Source organism: Hakea prostrata, unplaced genomic scaffold (assembly GCF_041222555.1).
Source record: "Hakea prostrata isolate BN-2017 unplaced genomic scaffold, UWA_Hpros_2 contig_100, whole genome shotgun sequence".
Classification (NCBI taxonomy): domain Eukaryota; kingdom Viridiplantae; phylum Streptophyta; class Magnoliopsida; order Proteales; family Proteaceae; genus Hakea; species Hakea prostrata.
This window is the reverse complement of record NW_028291219.1, coordinates 11,355-32,250: the sequence shown is the minus strand read 5'-3', so window position 1 is coordinate 32,250 and position 20,896 is coordinate 11,355. Positions and strand designations below refer to the sequence as shown.

Sequence of the window (20,896 nt, the reverse complement as noted above, 5' to 3'; positions counted from 1 at the left end):
CTAGCGTTGGTACTTGGGATACTTTAAACATTGCTTCCAAGTTGCCGAGAGAATTTTAACACGTTGACCTTCCTTCATTTACCCGTTGAGCTTTATGATTATTAGGTCCTATTTTGTGTTCAATTTTTACACAGCATGCATGAAGAATTTGAAAGCTAAGTAAGAATAGAAACAAAAGATTTTAGAATTGTATCTAATTGAGCATTAATCAAATCATTAGTAAATAAAGCAAAATCAGTGGATAATCAGCTTGCGTGTGTATTCATGATTCATACACGACTCATGAATAAGTAATCAAGTCATTTGAAAAAACCAAAACAAAAGAGTGATCAAAGTCATTCAAGGAATCTGGCCTTTAAAATAATAAATAAGATATAATCAATGCTAAAATTCTCACTCACATGGCTTGGTGAGATTATTTTCATCTCCACCGTTTACGGTTTATGATGTACATAAAATATAATCACATGGTTCTACACGTGAATATTTTATTTTTTTTTATTATTATTTTTTTTGAATATGAGGTTCTCCGGGCCAGTTTGCGCGCACCACATGAATATTATTGTCATAGTAGTGATTTTAATAATCTACCTGCAAGAGATGCATCATCCAGAAAAATACGTTCTCTAGCTGCTCTGCTTATAAAAGTCTTTGCGTAAATCGTAACAAGACAATAAATTAATTTGTATTTGTCTTTTCCGATCAGTCTTCCTGTCTTCTAGTGAAAGTCTCGTATTTTTTTATCATCAGTTAGGATCATTATCAACGTTGTCAGGTAACCATTGTAATAAAATAAACCCATCACTGTCATAAGCTTTTAAACTGGCTTATATTTTTTTTTCGGGACCTTCCATGAATTTAGAAGTAAAAAAAGACTTCCAAACTCAGGTCTGTATATTTTGATCTTTGGCAGTTGGCACGCCTAGCTAACCCATTGATTTTCTCTCTGAGTCCCACTCCCATATATGTGTCAAGTTCTGATTTTGTCCTCCATTTTTACACAGCAAGAGTAATTGGAATGCTAAGAAGTAGGAACAGAGAAGCAGAGAAGTTGCAGCTCTCTTCAGTCTTCACTCTACGTAACCCATCTCTCTCTCGTTATCTATTCTCTAACAGGTAAACAGACATGTAACCTGGTTCTCCATTTTATTTTCGGCAGATTTTTTTATATAAAATAGTTTTATGTTAATGAAATGTTGTCCATCTTCTTTTGATCAACAGGGTTTCTCAATAATATCTCAGTTTTGATGAGTTCTTGAGCTAAATAATCATTTATTCATTATAGTCAAAGTCATGTTAAGTAAAATCTTTTACTATTTGTAGCTGTTTTTCAAGGTAAATTGTTTGGGTGCTGCGTAATTAATGCACAACACCTGCAGCAAACGGTCGAGATTTCGACTAAGATTTTGATATCTACTGTCCATTTCCGAAACATGTATTTTCACATTTTTAAGAAATAGACAGTGGAGATCTCTATCCCCACCCTTTACAGCATTGAAGTCAAGCCCCTTCTTGAGTTTCTCTACCTAGTCATGCTCTTGTTTATGAAGGAATTGAGATGTATAGATGGATGAAATAGGTTTCTAGGTCAACTAGTTGGATTACCTTATTTAGTGCATGTGTGAGAGTTTGGTCATTTTCACTCCTTAGATAGAAACTTGTGTTTCAATGCAGATATCATTGTATTCTTGCTCTTCCTTCTAAAACAAAAATTTGCTTTACCAAAAGATTTTCATTTTCTATTGAAATAATTTTTAAATTATTGTTGAAGCAAAATCAGTCTAGCATTACCTTCTCCCATAAAAGAAGTCAGTGAAATGTCTCTCTAGACAAAGCCTGAGAATTAGTTTGGTTTGATTAACAGACAAACAAACAAACAAAAAGAGTGTGGGTTTGAAAAGAAAAAGCAGTAAAGCCTAGAACTTAGTCACAAAGTTTAACTTGGGACGAACTATATTTCAGATTCAATTGAAATTCTTCGAAAAGATGATGCATGTTGAAATGCCCTAAGATTTCTTTATTATTGTTACAATGCTCATGAACTACCTTTGAATCTAGTTCTTTTTGTTCTGATGAGGCATAAGATGTCTTGGTGGTTGCTGGAATTTTACTGTGGTCTTGTTGACAATTTCGTTTTTTGCTGGGTAGGATCTGTCCAAGAAAAATGAATTCTAACGCAGACACTGAAGCAATTTCAAACTCATCAGAAAATGCCTACCAGAGTTGGAAGACTGACTTGATGAATAAACCAGAGATAGAGCGCATGTTGGAGATAACACACTTTGTCATGCTCCTTCCAGACCTGATAAAACTAAACGTGAGCATTCTAGAAACTGATTCCAATCAAAACTGGCTCATGAAAAAATATCTTCTTGAGCTAATCAAGTTGAATATTGAACTGCTGATGAGATATGAACCATCTGATCTCCTTCTGTTTGCACTCAATCTTAATGTGGATTCTATAAACCTTGATCAGCCTTTGGCTACATTACCCCCAGGTGTTCACCCTAAAACCCTACATGATCCACCTCAAAATCTGAAGCATATCTATGGCCTACTTGAGGAAGCTAAGGCTTACGTTGAACAAGTAGAATTTGTTCAAAAGTTGATTCAGGTCCAAAGGTTCATCCAAGAAAAGCATGAGCAATTCCAAGCTGAATTATATCAAGTTGGGTCTCGTATGCATTCGAACAACCTAAAACATGAACTGATCAAGCATATTGTCGACTTGGTTCAAGTTGGATTCCATCCTACTACCTCTAAATCTAATCTGTACCTTGCCCAGCAGAACCTTGGGCTTATGAAAAAGATCATCAATTCAATCAATCCAGAATCTCTCGCAAATTCTAGGTCACCTAGACCTAATGAACTGGTCGAATTGATCCCAGAAATTGATGTTATGTCCTTGAATGATACTGATTGGGAGAAGATTAATTCAGACGCTGCAATGAGCATCCAAAACAGTTCTCCAGAACAAAAGCTTTATATCGACACAAATGATTCGTTCAGATTTATCTGGGATCTGGCAGGTGCCATATGCAAGCACACTCATCAAGGGGGTAAGATTGACTTGTGTTGTAATCAAATAAATCCTTAAATTTGTTATCTCTATTATACATGCATGGGGGCAACTGACTTTGCAGGTTTAACTGTTTTTAATTCTTTTAATGTCTTTAATTCCTTATTTTCTTTTATTATTTCTTATAAAGTTGGCTTTTTTATTAAAAAAAATATAATAATAAAAGATAAATTCCACCTTGCATGCATGCAGGGGAAAGGGTAGACAAAAAGTACACGTGGTGTGGATCCTTTTATGATGCTATTCTCAAGGATGATTTGGTGAAAATTGAGAAATTCCTCAAAAAATATCCAGTAGCTTTGACTGCCAAGATTACAAAGGATGGATACACAGCTCTTCATGTTGCATTAAAGGAAAGGAAGAAGAGAATTGCAATGAAGCTGTTAGCAAAACTGAAGGAAAATTACAAGCATATGAAGGAAAATAACAAGCATAGGATCCTAGAAAAGCAGGACATACAGGGCAAAACGGTTTTATACATTGCTGCTTTAGGGGATTTCCTGGATATTGCTAAGGAACTGGTGGCAATGAACACAGAAACACTGTTAATAGCGTGTGACGACAAAGCCTATCCATTTCCACTTTTTGTGGCTGTCAAGTATGGTAACAAGCAAATGTCTAGATATCTTTACGAAATGATGAGACAAAACATTGAAGAGGAAACAATGAAGTCTTCTTTGGAGGAAAGAAAAGGAAAGTGGGCTTCACTTCTTGGTGAATTGATTTACAATGATGATTATGGTAAGAAAGTCAAACATGATAGAAAATGAAAATGAACATCGTTTCAAGACAATCTTCATTCAAAATTTGTATTAATCTGATCATCTTTGCAGATCTAGCTTCACTCATAATCCTTGATTACCCCGATTTAGCCCTCACAACAGACAAATCTGGTAAGGAGGAGACATGGACACCCCTATTTGAACTTGCTCAAAGGCCACTGGGTATGTATCTCCATTATCAGAAGAATAAAAAATACAGCAAACTAGTTAGTGAAGAGATTCAAGATGAACCTACAAATCATTTATTGATCTTTCATAGTTTATTCTATTCATATGTGTTAACATTGCAGTTATCAAAAGAAAGTTTCATCCTGATACTCCTTCAAAAGCTTCAGAGTTATTGAAAAAAATCATTTCCAAAGTTAAGGATTTGGAATCGCAGGAGCCCACATTAAAGGCTGCACTTTTCAAAGCTGTGGAAGTTGGAAATGTTGATTTTGTTACCAAGGTCATTGATCATCTTCCTCTAGCAGTGTCATGGCTCAATGATCAATATCAAAATATCTTTCACATTGCCATCATCCACCGCCAAGAGAAGATTTTCAACCTCATATACAAGTTTGACCCTCAAAAGAATGAGCTTTCAGGTTTATCAGATAAGTCAAATAATAACATGTTGCATTTAGTTGCAAAATTGGCTTCCCAAGATAAACGCAATAAAGTCCCTGGTGCTGCTCTTCAACTACAACGGGAGCTACAATGGTTTCAGGTTATTATTCTATTTCCCTCCTTCCATTGCCCCTCTCTCTCCATTAATTCATTCTTCATTGTGTTAATCTCCAGCTTGCTTACATTTTTCATTTTTCATTTATCTTTTTTCATTTTAGGCTGTGCAAAAAATGGTGCCAAATATTTATACGAAAAACCAAAACTTATTGGAAAACAAAACACCAGAGGAAATACTAGCTGATTCAAAGCATGAGGATTTAAGGCGAGAAGGGGAAATCTGGATAAAGAATACAGCACAATCGTGTTCAGTTGTTGCAACACTTATCACTACAATTATGTTTGCAACAGCCTTCACTGTACCATGTGGGAATGACCAAACTGGCCGCCCTCTCTTATTGCGAAGGACTTCTTTTATAATCTTCATAATACTTGATGCTGCGGCACTTTGTTTTTCGTGCACCTCAGCATTGATGTTCCTAGCCATCCTAACTTCTAGCTGTGCACAAGAAGATTTCCTCTCATCTTTACCAAACTTGTTGATCCGTGGACTTCTCAACTTATTCTTCTCTATGGCGGCAATGATGCTTTCCTTTGGTGTTACAATTTATATCAATACGTATGACCGATATATTTGGTTGGCTATTGGAGTTATGGTTGCATGTGTAATACCAATTTTCACATTTGGTCGTACATTGTTTCCCTTATTCAAGGAGTTGTTAAGAACTAATTTTCTCCCCCCGTTGGAAAAAAAAAAAGAAGGAAAATTAGGATCAAGCATGTCTAGCATGATAGTATAACTTTTTTATGCAATAGAAATGTATGAATTGGATTGCATTATGGAATTTTAACAAGGTTGGATCTTTGATTACTTCTACTGCTAATTTATCTCCATTAAATCCAAATTAATGTTTTAATTGATATTATTTCACTTTTGTATGTGCAATCATATGTCTATATCTGTCATAAGGCCGAATCTTAAACTAGGAAGTAATATAATAACATTTTACATAAAATGCAAGGATGTTGTTACATATGAGCACCGTTATAGCACCATCGTAAGTGCCTTAAAGACCCCTTCTCTTGTAGTGTAACCATCTTGACTTCTAATTATGTATAAGAAGATTTCCTCTCATCTTTGTCGAATTTGTTGATCTGTGGACTTCTCAACCTATTTGTCTCTATGGTGGCAATGATGATTTCCTTTGGCTTTACAGTTTATATCATTGTCCATAGTCAATAATCAATATATGTGGTTGTTTATTGCAATTATAGTTACATGTGTGATATCGATTTTACATTTGTTTATACAGTGTCTCCCTTATATGCTTGTTAAAAACTACGTTTCTTTTCCAACTTGGAAAATGAAGTAGGGAATTGGGGTTACACATGTCTCACACAATAGTAAAAATTGTATAAAATAGAAATGTATGTAATGCTTTACATTAAAGAACCCTTCCAAGTTTTGATCTTTGATTAATTCTATTGTTGATTTGTGTCCATTAGACCCATATAAATGCTTTAACTGATATTACTTCACATTTGTATGTGCCATAAAGCTAAACTTCAAATTGGTTGCAGACTAGGAGGTATTGTCGATGATCAGTTTACGTGGTTATTACAATTTATATTTTTATGTTAATAGTGGTGTTTATACAAAAATGCCGGCATGGATGCACACATCCTTATTGGTATACATAGAGTGGCTTTTCTCAAAACGCCGTTATAATACCATTCTAAATGCCACTATAGTCCCCTTTTCTTGTGGCGATTGGTTTATACAATGTCTCTCTTACTTATCTACTTGTTAACAACTAAATTTCTTCTCTACCTTTGGAAAAGGAAATGGAGAACTAGGGTCATGCATGTCTTGCATAATAGCAAAAATTGAATGAAATAGAAATGCATGTAATGCTTTGCATTAAAGAACCGTAGCAGATTTGGATCTATGATTATTTCTATTGCTGATTTGTCTCCATTAAACCCATATTAATGTAAAAACTAATATTACTTCACATTTGTGTGTGTAACTATATGTGCCATAAGGCCAGATTTCATACTGATTGTGGACTAGGAAGTAATATCAATAATCAAGTTACATGACAATTCGTATTTTCATGTTACGTAGTTTCTGTTGAGTCCAGCCCATGGCCCATTAAAGCCATGTGGGGCCCAGCTTTAAGTGAAGCAATAGGGTTTCAAAAGAAACCCTATTGCCGCCTCACTCTCATATATATATGGTTGCTGCATAAGAAAGATGAGAAAAAAAAAGAAAAGAAGAATAGAAGCCGCATAAGAGGAGAGAAATAAAAAGAAAAAGAGGGAGAGAGAGCCGGAGCGGGAGAAGAAAAGAAAGAGGGAGAGTTTTCTGGTTTCTCCGGCGAATCCGACGATGATACGTTGTAGGAATGAAGTGAGATTTGAAGGGAATGGTCGTGGCACCTATCTCTTCATATCCAACGGTCAGAATATCATTCTACCACAGTTTCTGGGAAGCCTCTCTGGTGACTTTTCTCCATTCTCTCTATAATTCCATTTATTTGATGATGTGCTTGTGATTTTGAGTTCCTCTAGTGTTATCTAGAGATGGGATATTGATTATATACCCATTGTTATTATCATTTAGTGATAGTGGAAGTTTTTTGTGGACTCCGATAAGGTCCTGTGGTTTTTTCCTTTGCGGGTTTTTTCCACGTTAAAAATTCTTCTGGTGTTTGTTTCTTTAGTTTACACTAGCATATTGTTTAGCCCCATCAGTTTCTATATTTGTTGGTCCATGGACTTCTCTTTCTATTGTTTTTTATAGAAGTAATAATGATTTGCTTTGCAACTATAATTATGGACTTGTTAAAAACTACATTCCTTTCCAACTTTGGAAAAAGGGAAAAAAAAAAATAGGATTATACATGTCTTGGACAATAGCAAAAATTGTATGAAGTACTTTATGAAAATGTATGTAAGGTTTTCTATTATGGAGTCCTAGCTAGTCCAGACATTTAATTACTTCTATTGTTAATTTGTCTCCAGTAAACCCATATAAATGTTTTTAACTGATATTATTTCACAAGGTTTACAAAAATGATATTAATTGACATCCATTTGTTTGTAGTTGTATGTGCCAAGGTCTATGTTCAAACTATTGCAAACTAGGAATACTAAAATAAGTGATCAGTTTACACTTGAAGATTCCTCTCCACCGTCAATTAGGGTTGCTTGATTGGTAAGACTAACACCTTTAGTGAAGAGGTCACGGGTTTGGCTCTTGCTTATGGCATATCTAATATCCCCATCCCCTATAAAAAAAAGTGCCTTTATATCACACCCCCCCCCCCCCCAAAAAAAAAAAAAAAAAAGAAAAAGATTTCTCCCCGCTAATATGACAAGAGAATGTTTTGACATGCATGTGTCTTTTGAATCAAGGTTTAAAGTATCTACACATATCGTTTCATCTTGACTGATATGTATCAGTATCGTTGGCATGTCATTTGATACAAGCCGATACATAAATGGATTTAATTGTTTTTAATATAATTTCCATTTCTATCAAATCTTAATAAAACACCAGATTTTTCATCTTCGCCATCCATATCCATTGGTTCTGGTTCAAATCCAATAGTCTCTACTTGGATGACCCACAACTGTCTTCTACTAGCATTTCAGGTTTTCAAACTTAAAAAATTGGTTTCGGGTTAGGATTATAGGGGATTTCACGTCCTCCCTCTCTAAAAAGAAATTTTATCCTTGAAATTGAAGCATACATGGGTTTCCAAAGAGATAAGGATATTTTGCTTTCATTTCATTATCCTTCTCCCAAGATGCTTCCTTGGGGTGTGATTCCTCCATCGTAGTTCTTAACCAAGGATATGGTCCGATTACGCAACTGTTGATCCTTCGATCCAATATTTATGTTGGTTCTTCTTCATTGGTGAGATCCATACCTAGACCTTTGGGTTCTTACTGTAGAAGGTATTCTAGATTCTCCACACATTCCCACAACATTGATACATGGAACACATCATATACACCAGCCAATGAGATGGTAAAGCTAATCAATATGCAAGTGGTCCAACCTTTTCAATGGTCTCATATGGTCCAATGTATCCAGGGCTGAATGTTCCCTTGATATTGAGTCTCATCACCCCTTTCATGGATGATACGCTCAGAAAAGTTTTTTCTTCAACTTAGAAGTCAAGTATACTATCCAAACTTGGTGTTTTATGTTTCATTTCAGTTCTATTTTCTAACTCTCAGTGATTCTTATTATTCACTCTAGTATTATTGGGTCACTTCTAGATCTATGATCCAATGATGTTTAGTTATCATGCTTCGAGGTTAAAATTGTAACAGGTGGACCTTAACTCTGATACCACTCTGTCACATCCGCCCAGCAGGTACCGGCATACCAAAGGGAGTGATCCACAATCACAAGATCATATTCACTGCACAATCATAACCATTCCGCATAATAACATAATTATGAGTAAAATAAATAATAAATCCAATAATACCCACAGGTTATCAAGCCGGGTTTGATACTGTCACATGGGGTGTGACAAATTTCGTCTGTATTTCTTCTACCATGACGAAGATTAGGAATCACGCTTCTAATTTTTTTTTACAACCAATAGAGAAACCATATGATGGAGATGAACAATTTTTTGAGTTATGGGTTGGAAGAGGAGAAAAGAGAACCTTTAAAAACGAGGTGCCACAGTCTCGTTAGTGGTGATGATGGTTGAAAGCTTCGAAAACGTGTATAGAGGTAATGAGGGTTTTTCAACATAGGCCTAAGGAAGATGAAGTTTGGTGACTTTCCTTCTCTTATAGTCCAACAATGGATCACTAGTATTACTCTAAAATCTTCCTTAGGAAACACTGGGGCTAATGATCCCGTATATGTTATGTGTAATTGTTTTTAGGGCCTGTTTGGTTACATGAATCCAGAGATTTCAAATCTCTGGATTCATGAATCTGAGAATTATACCCGTTTGGTTGTAAAAATCTCTAGATTCATGAAATCTAGAGATTCACCTTTTTACACTAAAAATGTGAATCTATAGATTTATAGGTAAGGGGTGAAATCCAGAGATTTCAAAAAAGCTATACATTTCCACATTCACAAAAATCACGTCGATCAAATAATTTTTTAGGATGAATTCACAGATTTCATTTCACAACCAAACATCTAATTTTATAAATTATAACTCCATAGATTTGAAATCTACAGATTTGAAATCTACAGATTTGAAATCTACAGATTTGAAATCTCTAAATATTTGAAATCTCCAGACTCATGTAACCAAACAGGCTCTTATAAGTAATATAGTTTTTCTCTTTCGTATAAAAAAAAAAACATAGGCCTAAGGATGCCTTCACTATCTGTTCCATACATACATGCAATTGAGGAGAGAGAAAATTCCCCTAATTAATAGACTGTCATACTCAAAGGTATGTTATTCCATTCGATTTCAAACAAATTTTATATGAATAAGATTCTTCATATTTTTCCATCAATGGTTAATGGATATATTTTTTTAATGATTTAAAGCAATCAATTAAACCATATTCGAGATTCTTTACCGATCTAATCATGCAATGTGCAATTAAAAATTAATAAACATTTTTTCAATGAATTGGGTCCAGTGAACGCATATCTAACCAATTCTAACAGAGATCTGGCAAATGGTTCTAGTTGAATCTAATTATCGATTGCCTAATTAAAATTAATAAATATTTTTATTAACTGAACTAAGATTAAAGGGCACATCCAACAATTGCTATCAGAACTATGCTACTCCATTCGCTTTCAAACAAGTTTTGATATGAATGATATTCTTCAAATTTTTCTATAATGATTAATAGATATTTACTATTTAATTTTTTATGATTTAAAGTTCTCTATGAAATGTAAAGCAATGAACTAAACCAAATTTAAGATTTTTTTCCCAGATCTAATCAAGCAATTCTTAATTAAAAATTAATAAATATTTTCTTAATTGAATTAGGTTTGATGAACACATATCTAATAATTGGAATTAGAGTCACCTTTTTATTTAATATGGTTTTCCATCAATTGATCATGTTGCGTCTAAAACTTCTTCGAAGGCTGGATACTGAGATGACCACCTTAAGAGCTCTTCAGCCAAGTTGGAATAGCTGAGGTGCCTGCACTCACAAAGAAAACAAGAACCGTCTGACCAAGTTTTGGCCGGGGAACCGCCTCTGACGCCCAAGTCAACCTAGGGAACAATAAGAGTTCTTGAGAGAGTTCTCAAGAACGTAATGAATAATTACTCAAATGATTTCTCGAACCTTTCTCCATGTAGGAAGTGGGTTTATATAGAGGTTACCTGGAGGCGGCGCTTCCTTGAATTTTGGATCGACAGTTGAAGAGTGAGTGGAATATCTTCGAAATAACGGCTCCTTCTTTGTCGGACCAGATAGAGTCGTTATCTGATGACTCGTCTCCCCAATTCTCGAAATGGCCTCATTGAGTAGTTATCTGTAACTAACTCTTCTGACTTGGCCATCTGTAATGTCACTCTTGGACTTAGTCCAAGTAGGCTTCTTGAGCTTATTCCGTGCATGTTCCCTGAAGAGGTGAATATGCTTCCTCCCAAGGGGGTTAATAAGCTTCCTCCCGAGGGGGTTTTCTGTGCCTCTCAAGGAAGAACACTATTCCTCCCGAATCTTCAGAATAATCATGTCCCGAGAGGGTTCACGTTCGTCTCGGGGGGCCCTCAGTCTATATGTTCTCAACAACAGATCAGCTCTTAGTTACTCCTAGTTTTAAGTTCCACCTCAAATTTTGAAAGATATCTATGGTCTACTTGAGGAAGCTAATGCTAATGTTGAAAAAGTAGAATTTGATAAAAGTTGATTGAGGTTCAAAAGTTTATTCAAGATCACCATTAGCAATTTCGAGCTTAGTTAGATCAAGTTAGTTCGTGTGCGCAATCAAACAACTTGGAACAAAACCTGATAAAGTAATATTGTCGACTTGGTTCAAGTCGGTTGAGTCTGACTAAATCTCAGTAACATATACCTAGTCCATCAAAACCTTGTACAAAAAAAAATCCTATCTTGCAATTCTCTTGTAGTTGATTACATTATTGTTTGTTCCGACATCAATGGTAATAAGCAAAACACCAATGATGATGTACACCTCCAAGTGTTGTGTATAGTGCTAGTTTGGCAACTGGAATTCCCATTGCCTAACAGCCAAGATTCCTAGCCCCAAAATATGCTCACTATTAATTTTATATAAACCTTCACATACAAGAACACAAGAATTAATGTTGTTCGGTATTCATTGTGAAGCCTACATCCACGGTAAGAAAACTCCAATCAACTTATTTTTTGGGTGAGGTTTCATTATATTTAAATAGAAAATAATAAGAGTTCCACAATAAATTAAATTATAATATGACTCCCCTTCTTTGCTAGTCTCGAGTTGGGAGACTAACTCTATAAAGAGACTAGTAAGTTACATTCATAACACTCCCTCTCAAGTTGGATCGAAGACATCATCTGAGGTCAACTTGCTCAACGCAACTTGAAACGATTCATTTGACAAGGCTTTGGTGAAGACATCTGCAAGCTGATTTTCACTTCTTATCTAAGGGGTTTCTATAGTTCCATCATGAACCTTCTCACAAACAAAATAACAATCAACTTCAATGTGTTTAGTTCTTTCATGAAACACCATATTATAGCCGCTTGATTGTTACAGAACAACTTCATGGGATTTTTTAGAACTTCTCACCTCCAATTCTTGAAGTAGGATACCCATCCAAATTAATTTACTAGTTGCGGACACCATTGCTCTGTACTCTGTTTCTACACTAGAACGAGCGACAATATTTTGTTTTTCACTTCTCCAAGACACTAAATTTTCTCCTGTGAATATACAAAAGTCAGTAGTTGATCTTTAATAATATAGATTTTAATATGACATAGTGTTTAACAGAGAATAATTCAGATTTTCTTATGGACTTTGTTATCCGCCTTGGAGATCCTTTTGCAATTAGAAACCTGGGCAGTTTACATTATTTTCTTGGAATGCAAGTATCCAAAACCTCTGATGGGCTTTTTCTCTCATAAGAAAATTTTGCACTAGATTTGTTACACCGAGCCCACTTAGAGGATGTAAAACCCATGACAACCCCTATGGTGGCTCGTTTTTCATTTTCTGGTGACACAAGTGCTTATCTAAATGTTACTTTATTCCGTAGCCTCGTAGGAGGCCTTCAATATCTTACCATGACAAGACCTGACTTATCATATGTGGTTAATTCAGTATGCCAAGTCATGCATAGTCCTTCACAGAGAGATTTTGTGTTGCTCAAGCATATACTTTGCTATGTTAAGGATACTCTTAACTATGGTCTTCGTATTCATGAGCATAGTTTCTTTCCAATTATGTGGTTATTCCGATGCCGACTGGGCTGGATGTCCTACTACTAGACTATCAACAACGAGGTACTATGAAGCAATCAACTGTTTCTCGATTCAGCACTAAAGCCGAATATAAGACGAGGGCTACTACCACAGCTGAATTTACATGGTTTAGTTTCTTGCTTCAGGACATCAGTATTCCTCTACTATTCTTTATTGTGATAATATGAGTGCTCTTCATATGACTATTAATCTTGTTTTTCTAGTTCGTACCAAATATCTTGAGTTGGATTATCATTTTGTTCGGGAGAAGGTGGCACTCAGTCATTTAGTGACTCGTTTTGTCTCCTCCAAACATCAATTGGTAGATATTTTCACCAAACCCCTCTCTGCGAGTTTCAGGGTTTATGTTACAAAATAAGTCTCCGCCTAGTTTGGGGGATGTTGAGATATAGTGACACATGTTGTGTTTATAAACATTTGTCACTCCTATAAATACCGTAATAGCTATAGTTGAAAAGTAATGAAAAAGTATTTTCTCAAGTATTTTTTCTTCTTGATTGGGTTATTTTTTACTCTATAGAAAATGTCCATCCTTTCCCCTGACTTGCAGTCCAAATAATCAAGTGGCTTCGAAGTCATGCTTATATGGTAATGTTTCGTAGCCTTTCACTCTTCGGAATCCTTCGTTTGTTTGAGTGTTTGTGGAAACAATCTCAAACCCAAATGTATCGTATGACGGCTACGGGGACTCAAGAGGTTATTTATAATATAAAACCTTAACCTTTAACCACTCCCCCCGAAAAAGGACACAAATTGACGGAACTCCTTGGGGGGGGAATGAATATAGGCTTAGATAAAAAAAGGAAATCAGGATGGGCTTTTGTTAACCATCCACGGGTGCTCCTTCTTTTGTCAATCAACATTTAATGCTTTTCCACTTCCCCAACACATTTTGCCAACAATCTTTTTTTTTTTTTTTTTCCCGGGGTTTTATATTTCGGAAATTTTCGGGAAACGCCAATCGTCTTGTTCGCCCATGGCGCCCCGCCGAAATTCGTTCCTTGCCCACCCAACCCCCTTTTTTTTTTTTGGAGCCACTTACCAGTAAAGAAACCTACAACATGGAGCAGCTCCAGAATTTCATCAAAGGCTTTGAGTGCTGGGCCTGATGGTCCTAATGGAGTGGCAGTAGCACATTCCAGTTACCGCTGGTGGAGGACGACAGAGAATAACATAACGACATTAAAGGATAAGAAAGCTCTATGCTCCTCAAAGGAAATACTTATCGTTTAATGGTTCCACTTAGTTTTTCAGTGCAGTGATAAAAACCCGCAGTCTTAGAAACTCTAGCGATAATTTGTTTTACTTCCCAAAAATCCGAAGTTTTAGCAGTCATTAAGTTATTGTTTATGTCGTAATCTACAAATCTGTCAATACTATAATCATGAGATTTTTTTTGATTTCATTTCTTTGGTTTTTCTTCTTGGGGGAATTTGGTGAAATTGCAGACAATTTAAATGGGCTTCCAACATATACTGGTGGAATCTGATAACGATATAGAGAGAGAGTTTCTATCAGAAAACCATCTAGCAAACGGCAACCCCACCTGTGCCATAATTTTTCTTAGAGCGCGTTTGATAATGTTTTCGAGCACGTTTCTGACAATTCTCTGCTCCAAAAATGAAAGAACGGGTAACAAACGCTAGGTGAAACGGTCATTCTTTTTCTCTTTAAGAACACTGCAATCCCGAGAACGCTTTTGTAAAAACATGCTGTGTCGAGGGAACAGAAACAAAAAGGAGCGAGTGATCCAAATATTTCAGAACCGGAGCTTCTCTAATGTCACTCAGGTTTGTGTTTTTGTAGTCGAAGGCTTGTTCCTCTCTCCTCCTCCCTGGAACTTGTTCCTCTCTCCCCCTCCCTGGAACTCGAAATCTGGGTCACTTTCTCTTCGAAACACTACGAATGGTTCTCTCTTTGAGAAGTTCATCGGTTCTCTTCTAATCAGGCACTTGGTTTGCATCTTGGGCTTTGTCTCTCTTCTAATCTGGTATTTGATTTGCATTATACAAAGGACGAACAAATTGAGAATGTAATGATATTTACAAGGTCAATTTCCGATTAGCAGGCTTTGAAGGTGCTTAAGTGAGCACACACCTCTTCTCGGCATCTGAGCTTCACACCCTGGTTATACACAGCTTGTGTTTGTTAGAAGTCATGGCTTAATGGTCATTGTATGCAACGTTCCTTCTAACTGCGATCTCCCTCCCCTCCTCTGGATTCCGAGCTTCCAAATCCTTGAACTCGGGAATAGCAGTAAGCAATGGTTAGAAAATGCAAAGGCCAGGGAACAGAAGGGGGATGGGATACTGTTGTTTGGTTATGTCACTCATACACAGAGTGTGAAAACCAATAAGAGTGTGTGTGGAGTATCTAATTTTCATTCCGTGCAGTTGTTTCTTATCTTTGGTACAAAAAAAAAAAAAAAAAAAAAAAAAAAAAAAACCACCACCACCCTACACGAGAAGAAAAATTTACAGTCACAATAGATCATTCAGTCACCGGTTGCATTTCCAAACTACTCTGCAGCGTAAACAACAGAAACCACCAACCTCAACAGAATGCTTTATTAGAATCACCAACCTCAACAGAAGGCTTTATTTCGCAGCTGCCTCCTCAACAAACTTCTTGATTTGCTCCTCCAATTTCTGAGCATTAAGATCCTTATAATCACGGAACATTCTTTTGTTCTTTTTCACAAACATTACAGACGGAACTTCAGTCACTATAAAATCTTCGTCGCGCCTAGGCTGCAAAAAATACATTCCAACGACCATGTTACCAAAAGGTCCAACAAATGACTATGTTAACACATTAAATTGAACGAAGAACTGTAAGATGTATGGGACTGGGATCTTTATTCACCTTGAAGTTGTTCACATCCACCTGGAGGAATTTCACAGTAGCATATTCTGGAGTCTTTGCAGTAGAGTCTCTTGCTGCCTTACTACTACTGCCGCCTCCCAATGAATTGCTGGTAGCATCCTTTGGCTTGCCAATAGCTGCCTTACTACTACCACCGCCTCCCAACGAATTGCCGGTAGCATCCTTTGGCTTGCCAATAGCATATCTTGGCGCCAGGGCTTTTATTGTCTGGATAAGTTCCCTGGATGGAGAATTGGAAGTGATAAAACAAGCAACCACCTGCACAGAATTTATGTTTTGTTGAGAAACCCAAGTTAAGCTGGTGCTTGTTGCAGCAGGTGCTAAAGGATGGTCTCTTGTTTCCACCGAGACAAGTCAAATCTTTGAAAGGAAAGCTCCTTGCTCTGAGGCTATTTCATGCCACATGAGAGATCAAGTAGGATCTGATGACCAATGTGTTGATGCATTTACCTCTAGTTTAACTACACCGTGGGTTAATACCTTTTCCACTGGATATTCAATGGATTTTTTTGGCCAAAGATATTAAGTGGATTGAGTTCTTCAAAACCATGCCCCTCTCTCAAACTAGAAAAAGCCTTGTTTGCTGACCAAGGAAATTTGACAAGGAAGCCATTCCTGAGACTACTACCTTCAGTTGTCTACATCACAAAATTTTGTGGCCAATTTCATCCATATAGAAACTATCTACTGACTTTTCTCCTGTGTATTTTCAGTCATCAGAGTACTTTGGTTCAAAGGCAAAATCAATTAAATGATCTACCATGTATTAAGCAATTCCATTTTTTGACTGGTAAAATTCACTAGTAAAAAAAGATCTTATGTATGAATTAAGGGCAGTTATTGGTGCAATGGTCGGTCGACCAGGGTTGTGGACTTATGTCAAGGCATCTAAACAGCCTCTCAACAAAAATTGTCGGGGGTAACGTTGCATAGGAATATTGCCCCCCCGGCCCGCCAAACCCAGGGGACTCTTGCTTGTTTGGAAGCCTTTGGCACCAGGTTTGCCCTTATCTATGTAGGAATTAGATAATCAGGTCAAATATCATCAGCTTTTAAAAACCATTGAGAGGAATTGGATACCAAAATTTACTTTATAACCATATTAAGAAAAGTATATTTTGCATATTGTTTGGAAAACATGGGTTTTGATTATATAATTAGCTGGTCGTATGCCTAGGTTAGATACATGAACAAAAAGTTATATAAATTTTGAATTCATTTGATGCAACAAGGGAAATATTGGTTTGATGATTAGATTAATGGTCCACCTCAACAGTTTCCAAGCACCTCCCCAAAACTCACAAACAAGAACAACAATAAGCCATGCCCCAACTAAATAGGGTCGGCTACGTGGATTCTAGCCTTCCAATTAGCTCTGTTTGTGCCATAATAGATACAAGGCCTAAGCTATGCATATCTTTTCTCGCCACTTATCTTAAGGGCTTAAGATTATCTTAGGTCTACCTCTAGCTCATCTAATTCCTTCAACCTGGATTAAATCACTTCTTCAAGTAGGGGCATTTACAAGCTTCCGTTAAACATGGTCGTGCTCTAATATGATCATTCCTTATCTTGTCATTCCTAGATTTGCCACTCATCCATCTTAGCATCCTCAAATCTACTACATTGTGTTTATCTATGATGATTTTTAACAGCCCAACATTCTACCCCATACATCATAGCTGGCCATAAGACAGTCTTGCAGAATTTTACTTTGAGATTTGAAGGCATACATTGATCACACAAGATCCCGGACATACCTCTCCAGTTCATCCACCCTATCTTAATTCTTTGAGAAACATCATCCTCTATAACACCTTTTTTTATGATTGAGACCCCCATCTCTTCCAACTCAATGTATATGTTTTTTCCTTTTTACCTCAACTGTCCATCTAATAGTGAAAATACCAAATTCCGAAAGAGAGAAGGAAGACGAACTAAACATACTGGTAGAATTAGAGTGAATTCTATTGTTGGGGGTCGATTTTATATAGAAGCCAAAGAAGGAAGATTCATCACTCTAGGGAACAATGAAGTAAAAAAAATAGGACTAAACACTCAAAAACACAAATCCTACTAAGACTAAACTAGACGTTCCCCCAACCATTAACCTCGACAGTTATACTCACCCCCCCAAGTTGGATGATAAAAGTTGCACATCTGCAGCTTAGAACAACACTTCCAATACGCACATCTAGGAAGAGCCTTAGTAAAAGATTGGAGTCTTCAAGGAGGGCAAGATTACAGCTCTGATACCATATCACAGCAGGTGAAGCAAGAGAACCCGAAAAGACAGTGAAGAGAAAGAAGAGAAAAGAGAAGATGGAGACCAGAATGAGGAGGGGTGAGTTTTGTGTAAATAATCAACTCTCCTGCTAAAGCAGGCGCTTTAACGTAAAAAGTAAAAACCCCTAAGAAGAAGAAGAAGGAAAAATAATTAAACTAATGACAGCTTCAGTATGAATATGATCACCTTGTGTTTGTGTTTATTAATAAGCCAAAGAAAGAAACATAATTAGGGTAAGAAACAATAAGGAACAGAATACAACAAACAGGACTCTAAACCACTAATCCTACTTAAACTGCTATTGTGAAAAACACTCATGGTTGGACATTCTGCCAACAGTGAGACCTCAACACCTTCAACAGTCCAAATGTTTCAAAAATAATTTTACTTTTTCATAGAAGTCTGAAATCATTATTCTCACTCTAAAAATGCACAATTGCACTGGAAACTAAAATTCAACCAGACGATGCCATAGACAACATGCTCAAACAAACTTGAGAGTCAAACAAGCTGCCTGTGACAGCCAAAAGCCAGCCCCTGTTCTTGCTAAACATATAAATTAAGCAGCAGTTTTCTTCCAATTGCACTAGAGATTGTCCATCCAGACCAGACCCAGAGCATTATGAGTTGGTAAGGTCAGTAGACACCATAGATACAAATTAGATAACCTTCTTTTAGTTTCCACATCCTCGGGTTGTCAAATAACCTTGATTGAAGGATAATCTGCCCTTTCTAAAAAGAAAAAGAAAGAAAGAGGTGGTAGGATGGGTTACATGCATTTAGAATACTTTAAATTCTATATTCCAGTACACAAATCAACTGACTCAAAATCTCAGGCGGTTTGTGGTTGACAGTAGACTAAATTTTACAGTTCTCCTTAAGAATCAATATATCAAGCATGTTCGCATTTTTGCAAGGGGTTGTACCTTAAATTCATATTGGTATCCACACTTCTGCTCTACAGAGGAAGTTGCCCCTGAAGGTATGAATAAATATTGCCAAAATATTCTATTGAGAAAAAGGTTTTCATTTTAGCACTTGAACTTTGTCAAAACAAACTTTTCAAATTAACACTAATTCAAATCATAAGAAAGTTTACCAGCACATTCATGCTAGGAAGACACTTGGCACCCTCTGCAATTACAGACATAAGGAAAGACACTTTTGGCACATAAGGGAAATTCCAGGATCGTTAAAGTTCAAAATTGTTTGCCCTTCTCAACTTATTGCCCACAATTGTCTGGGCTTTTCCATCCTTTTTTTTTTTTTTTTTGGTACACAAGGGAAATTCCAGGATCATTAAAGTTCAAATTTGTTTGCCCTTCTCAACTTATTGCCCATAATTGTCCGGGCTTTTCCCATTCTTCCTGAAGAGAAACATATTTTACCTTTTCAAACAATTCTATTCTTTTTTATGGGGTTTGGGTTGTGAAAATGAACAATTGTGAAGCATCTTTTCACTAGTATATTTCCCAAGCCCCCAGAATCAACCACTAATAGCCCTGCGTAGTTATTGCATTTCTGCCCTCGACTTACTTAGTCAGTGGGCAAAGATGTCTTAGATTATTAGATTCAAACTACACAGTTATAGGGTTTTCCTCTGCCAATTGTGTGGATAGGAATCCAGATCTTCTAATCAAACTTCTAGCTTCCACCAATATGAGGGTTCCATGACCAATTTAACCAGGGTTACATATGATGTTGATCCACAAAAATCAGATCTTGGACTGGCATGCAAGTTGAGGCCTTCTTCAGATTTTTTAGGCTTCAAAGAATTCAGGTTTAAAATGATTTGGGATCCAGAAAGAAAATCCCCTTTAACCTCTTTCTAAAGTTACAGAACAGGGGAAACCATCAACTAGATATGGAACCCTCATAAAACCCAAAAGCAGGGGAAACCATCAACCAGACATGGAACTCTCATAAAACCCAAAAGCAGGGGAAACCATCAACTACACATGGAACTCTCATAAAACCCAAAAGCAGGGGAAACCATCAACTACACATGGAAATCTCATAAAACCCAAAAGCAGGGGAAACCATCAACTAGACATGGAACTCTCATAAAACCCAAAAGCAGGGGAAACCATCAACTAGACATGGAACCCTCATAAAACCCAAAAGCAGAAATATCATTCACGGAATACAAAGTGGAATTCAGAGCCGCATAAAAAAAAACACCATAAAAGAAAGAGAAACCAGATCAATTGAAGCTGCAACAAAACTAGTAGAAATAACACAAACCCCCACAATAAAATCAGCATCATTAATCAAGCAATAAAAAAGGGATTCGAATTCATAAAACATAATTCAGAAAGTAACATAAAAAGAGTGTTAACCAGGCTGTTTTCGCCCAAGTAATGCTCCCACTCTTCTTGGTTGTTGCAGCTGACCAGCGATTCGTCTCCCATCTTCCTTTTGATCTGAACCGTGAATGACCCAGGATATTGTCTCAGTGCTTATCCATATAGACTTGCTTAATCGAAAGTCAGATGAGCTAAGGGATTTTTATCTGCTCCAGTACACCATTCTCCTATTCTCCTGTTAGTTCCAATTGGACGTTGGATTCTTGACACTTGGATAATTTTAATTCTCCTCTTTGCTTTTTTATTTTTCAAACAAAATAATTTTGACCATTAATTAGAATGATTCAGATGTCGAAAATTCAAAGGAAAATTACATGATTAGCCACTTTTAGGTTTTCTTTTACAAAAATAACCACTCAATGTTTCACTT

General features: G+C 36.5%; 2 protein-coding genes across 3 annotated transcripts; one reads left to right on the top strand and one right to left on the bottom strand.

The window, feature by feature from the left end:
- Nucleotides 1–858: 858 nt before the first annotated feature.
- On the top strand, nucleotides 859–5,358 carry LOC148998887 (uncharacterized). Its single transcript, XM_089141625.1, has 7 exons — nucleotides 859–888; nucleotides 1,005–1,116; nucleotides 2,149–3,059; nucleotides 3,272–3,820; nucleotides 3,913–4,023; nucleotides 4,152–4,570; nucleotides 4,689–5,358. The coding sequence occupies exons 2-7, from the start codon at nucleotides 1,019–1,021 to the stop codon at nucleotides 5,325–5,327; spliced, it is 2,727 nt and encodes a 908-aa protein (XP_088997751.1). The 5' UTR covers nucleotides 859–888; nucleotides 1,005–1,018; the 3' UTR covers nucleotides 5,328–5,358.
- Nucleotides 5,359–15,403: 10,045 nt separating this feature from the next.
- Nucleotides 15,404–20,696, bottom strand: LOC148998886 (uncharacterized). 2 transcript variants are annotated; one of them, XM_089141627.1, is made up of 4 exons: nucleotides 20,500–20,696; nucleotides 15,853–16,131; nucleotides 15,571–15,737; nucleotides 15,404–15,539 (listed from the first exon to the last, which is right to left on the bottom strand). In XM_089141627.1, exons 1-3 carry the CDS (start codon nucleotides 20,569–20,571, stop codon nucleotides 15,585–15,587), a joined length of 504 nt encoding a protein of 167 aa, XP_088997753.1. In that variant the 5' UTR covers nucleotides 20,572–20,696; the 3' UTR covers nucleotides 15,404–15,539; nucleotides 15,571–15,584. The 2 variants fall into 2 exon arrangements, with proteins under 2 accessions (XP_088997753.1, XP_088997752.1); XM_089141626.1 differs by having other exon boundaries at nucleotides 15,404–15,737; nucleotides 20,500–20,694.
- Between the last annotated feature and the right edge of the window lie 200 nt (nucleotides 20,697–20,896).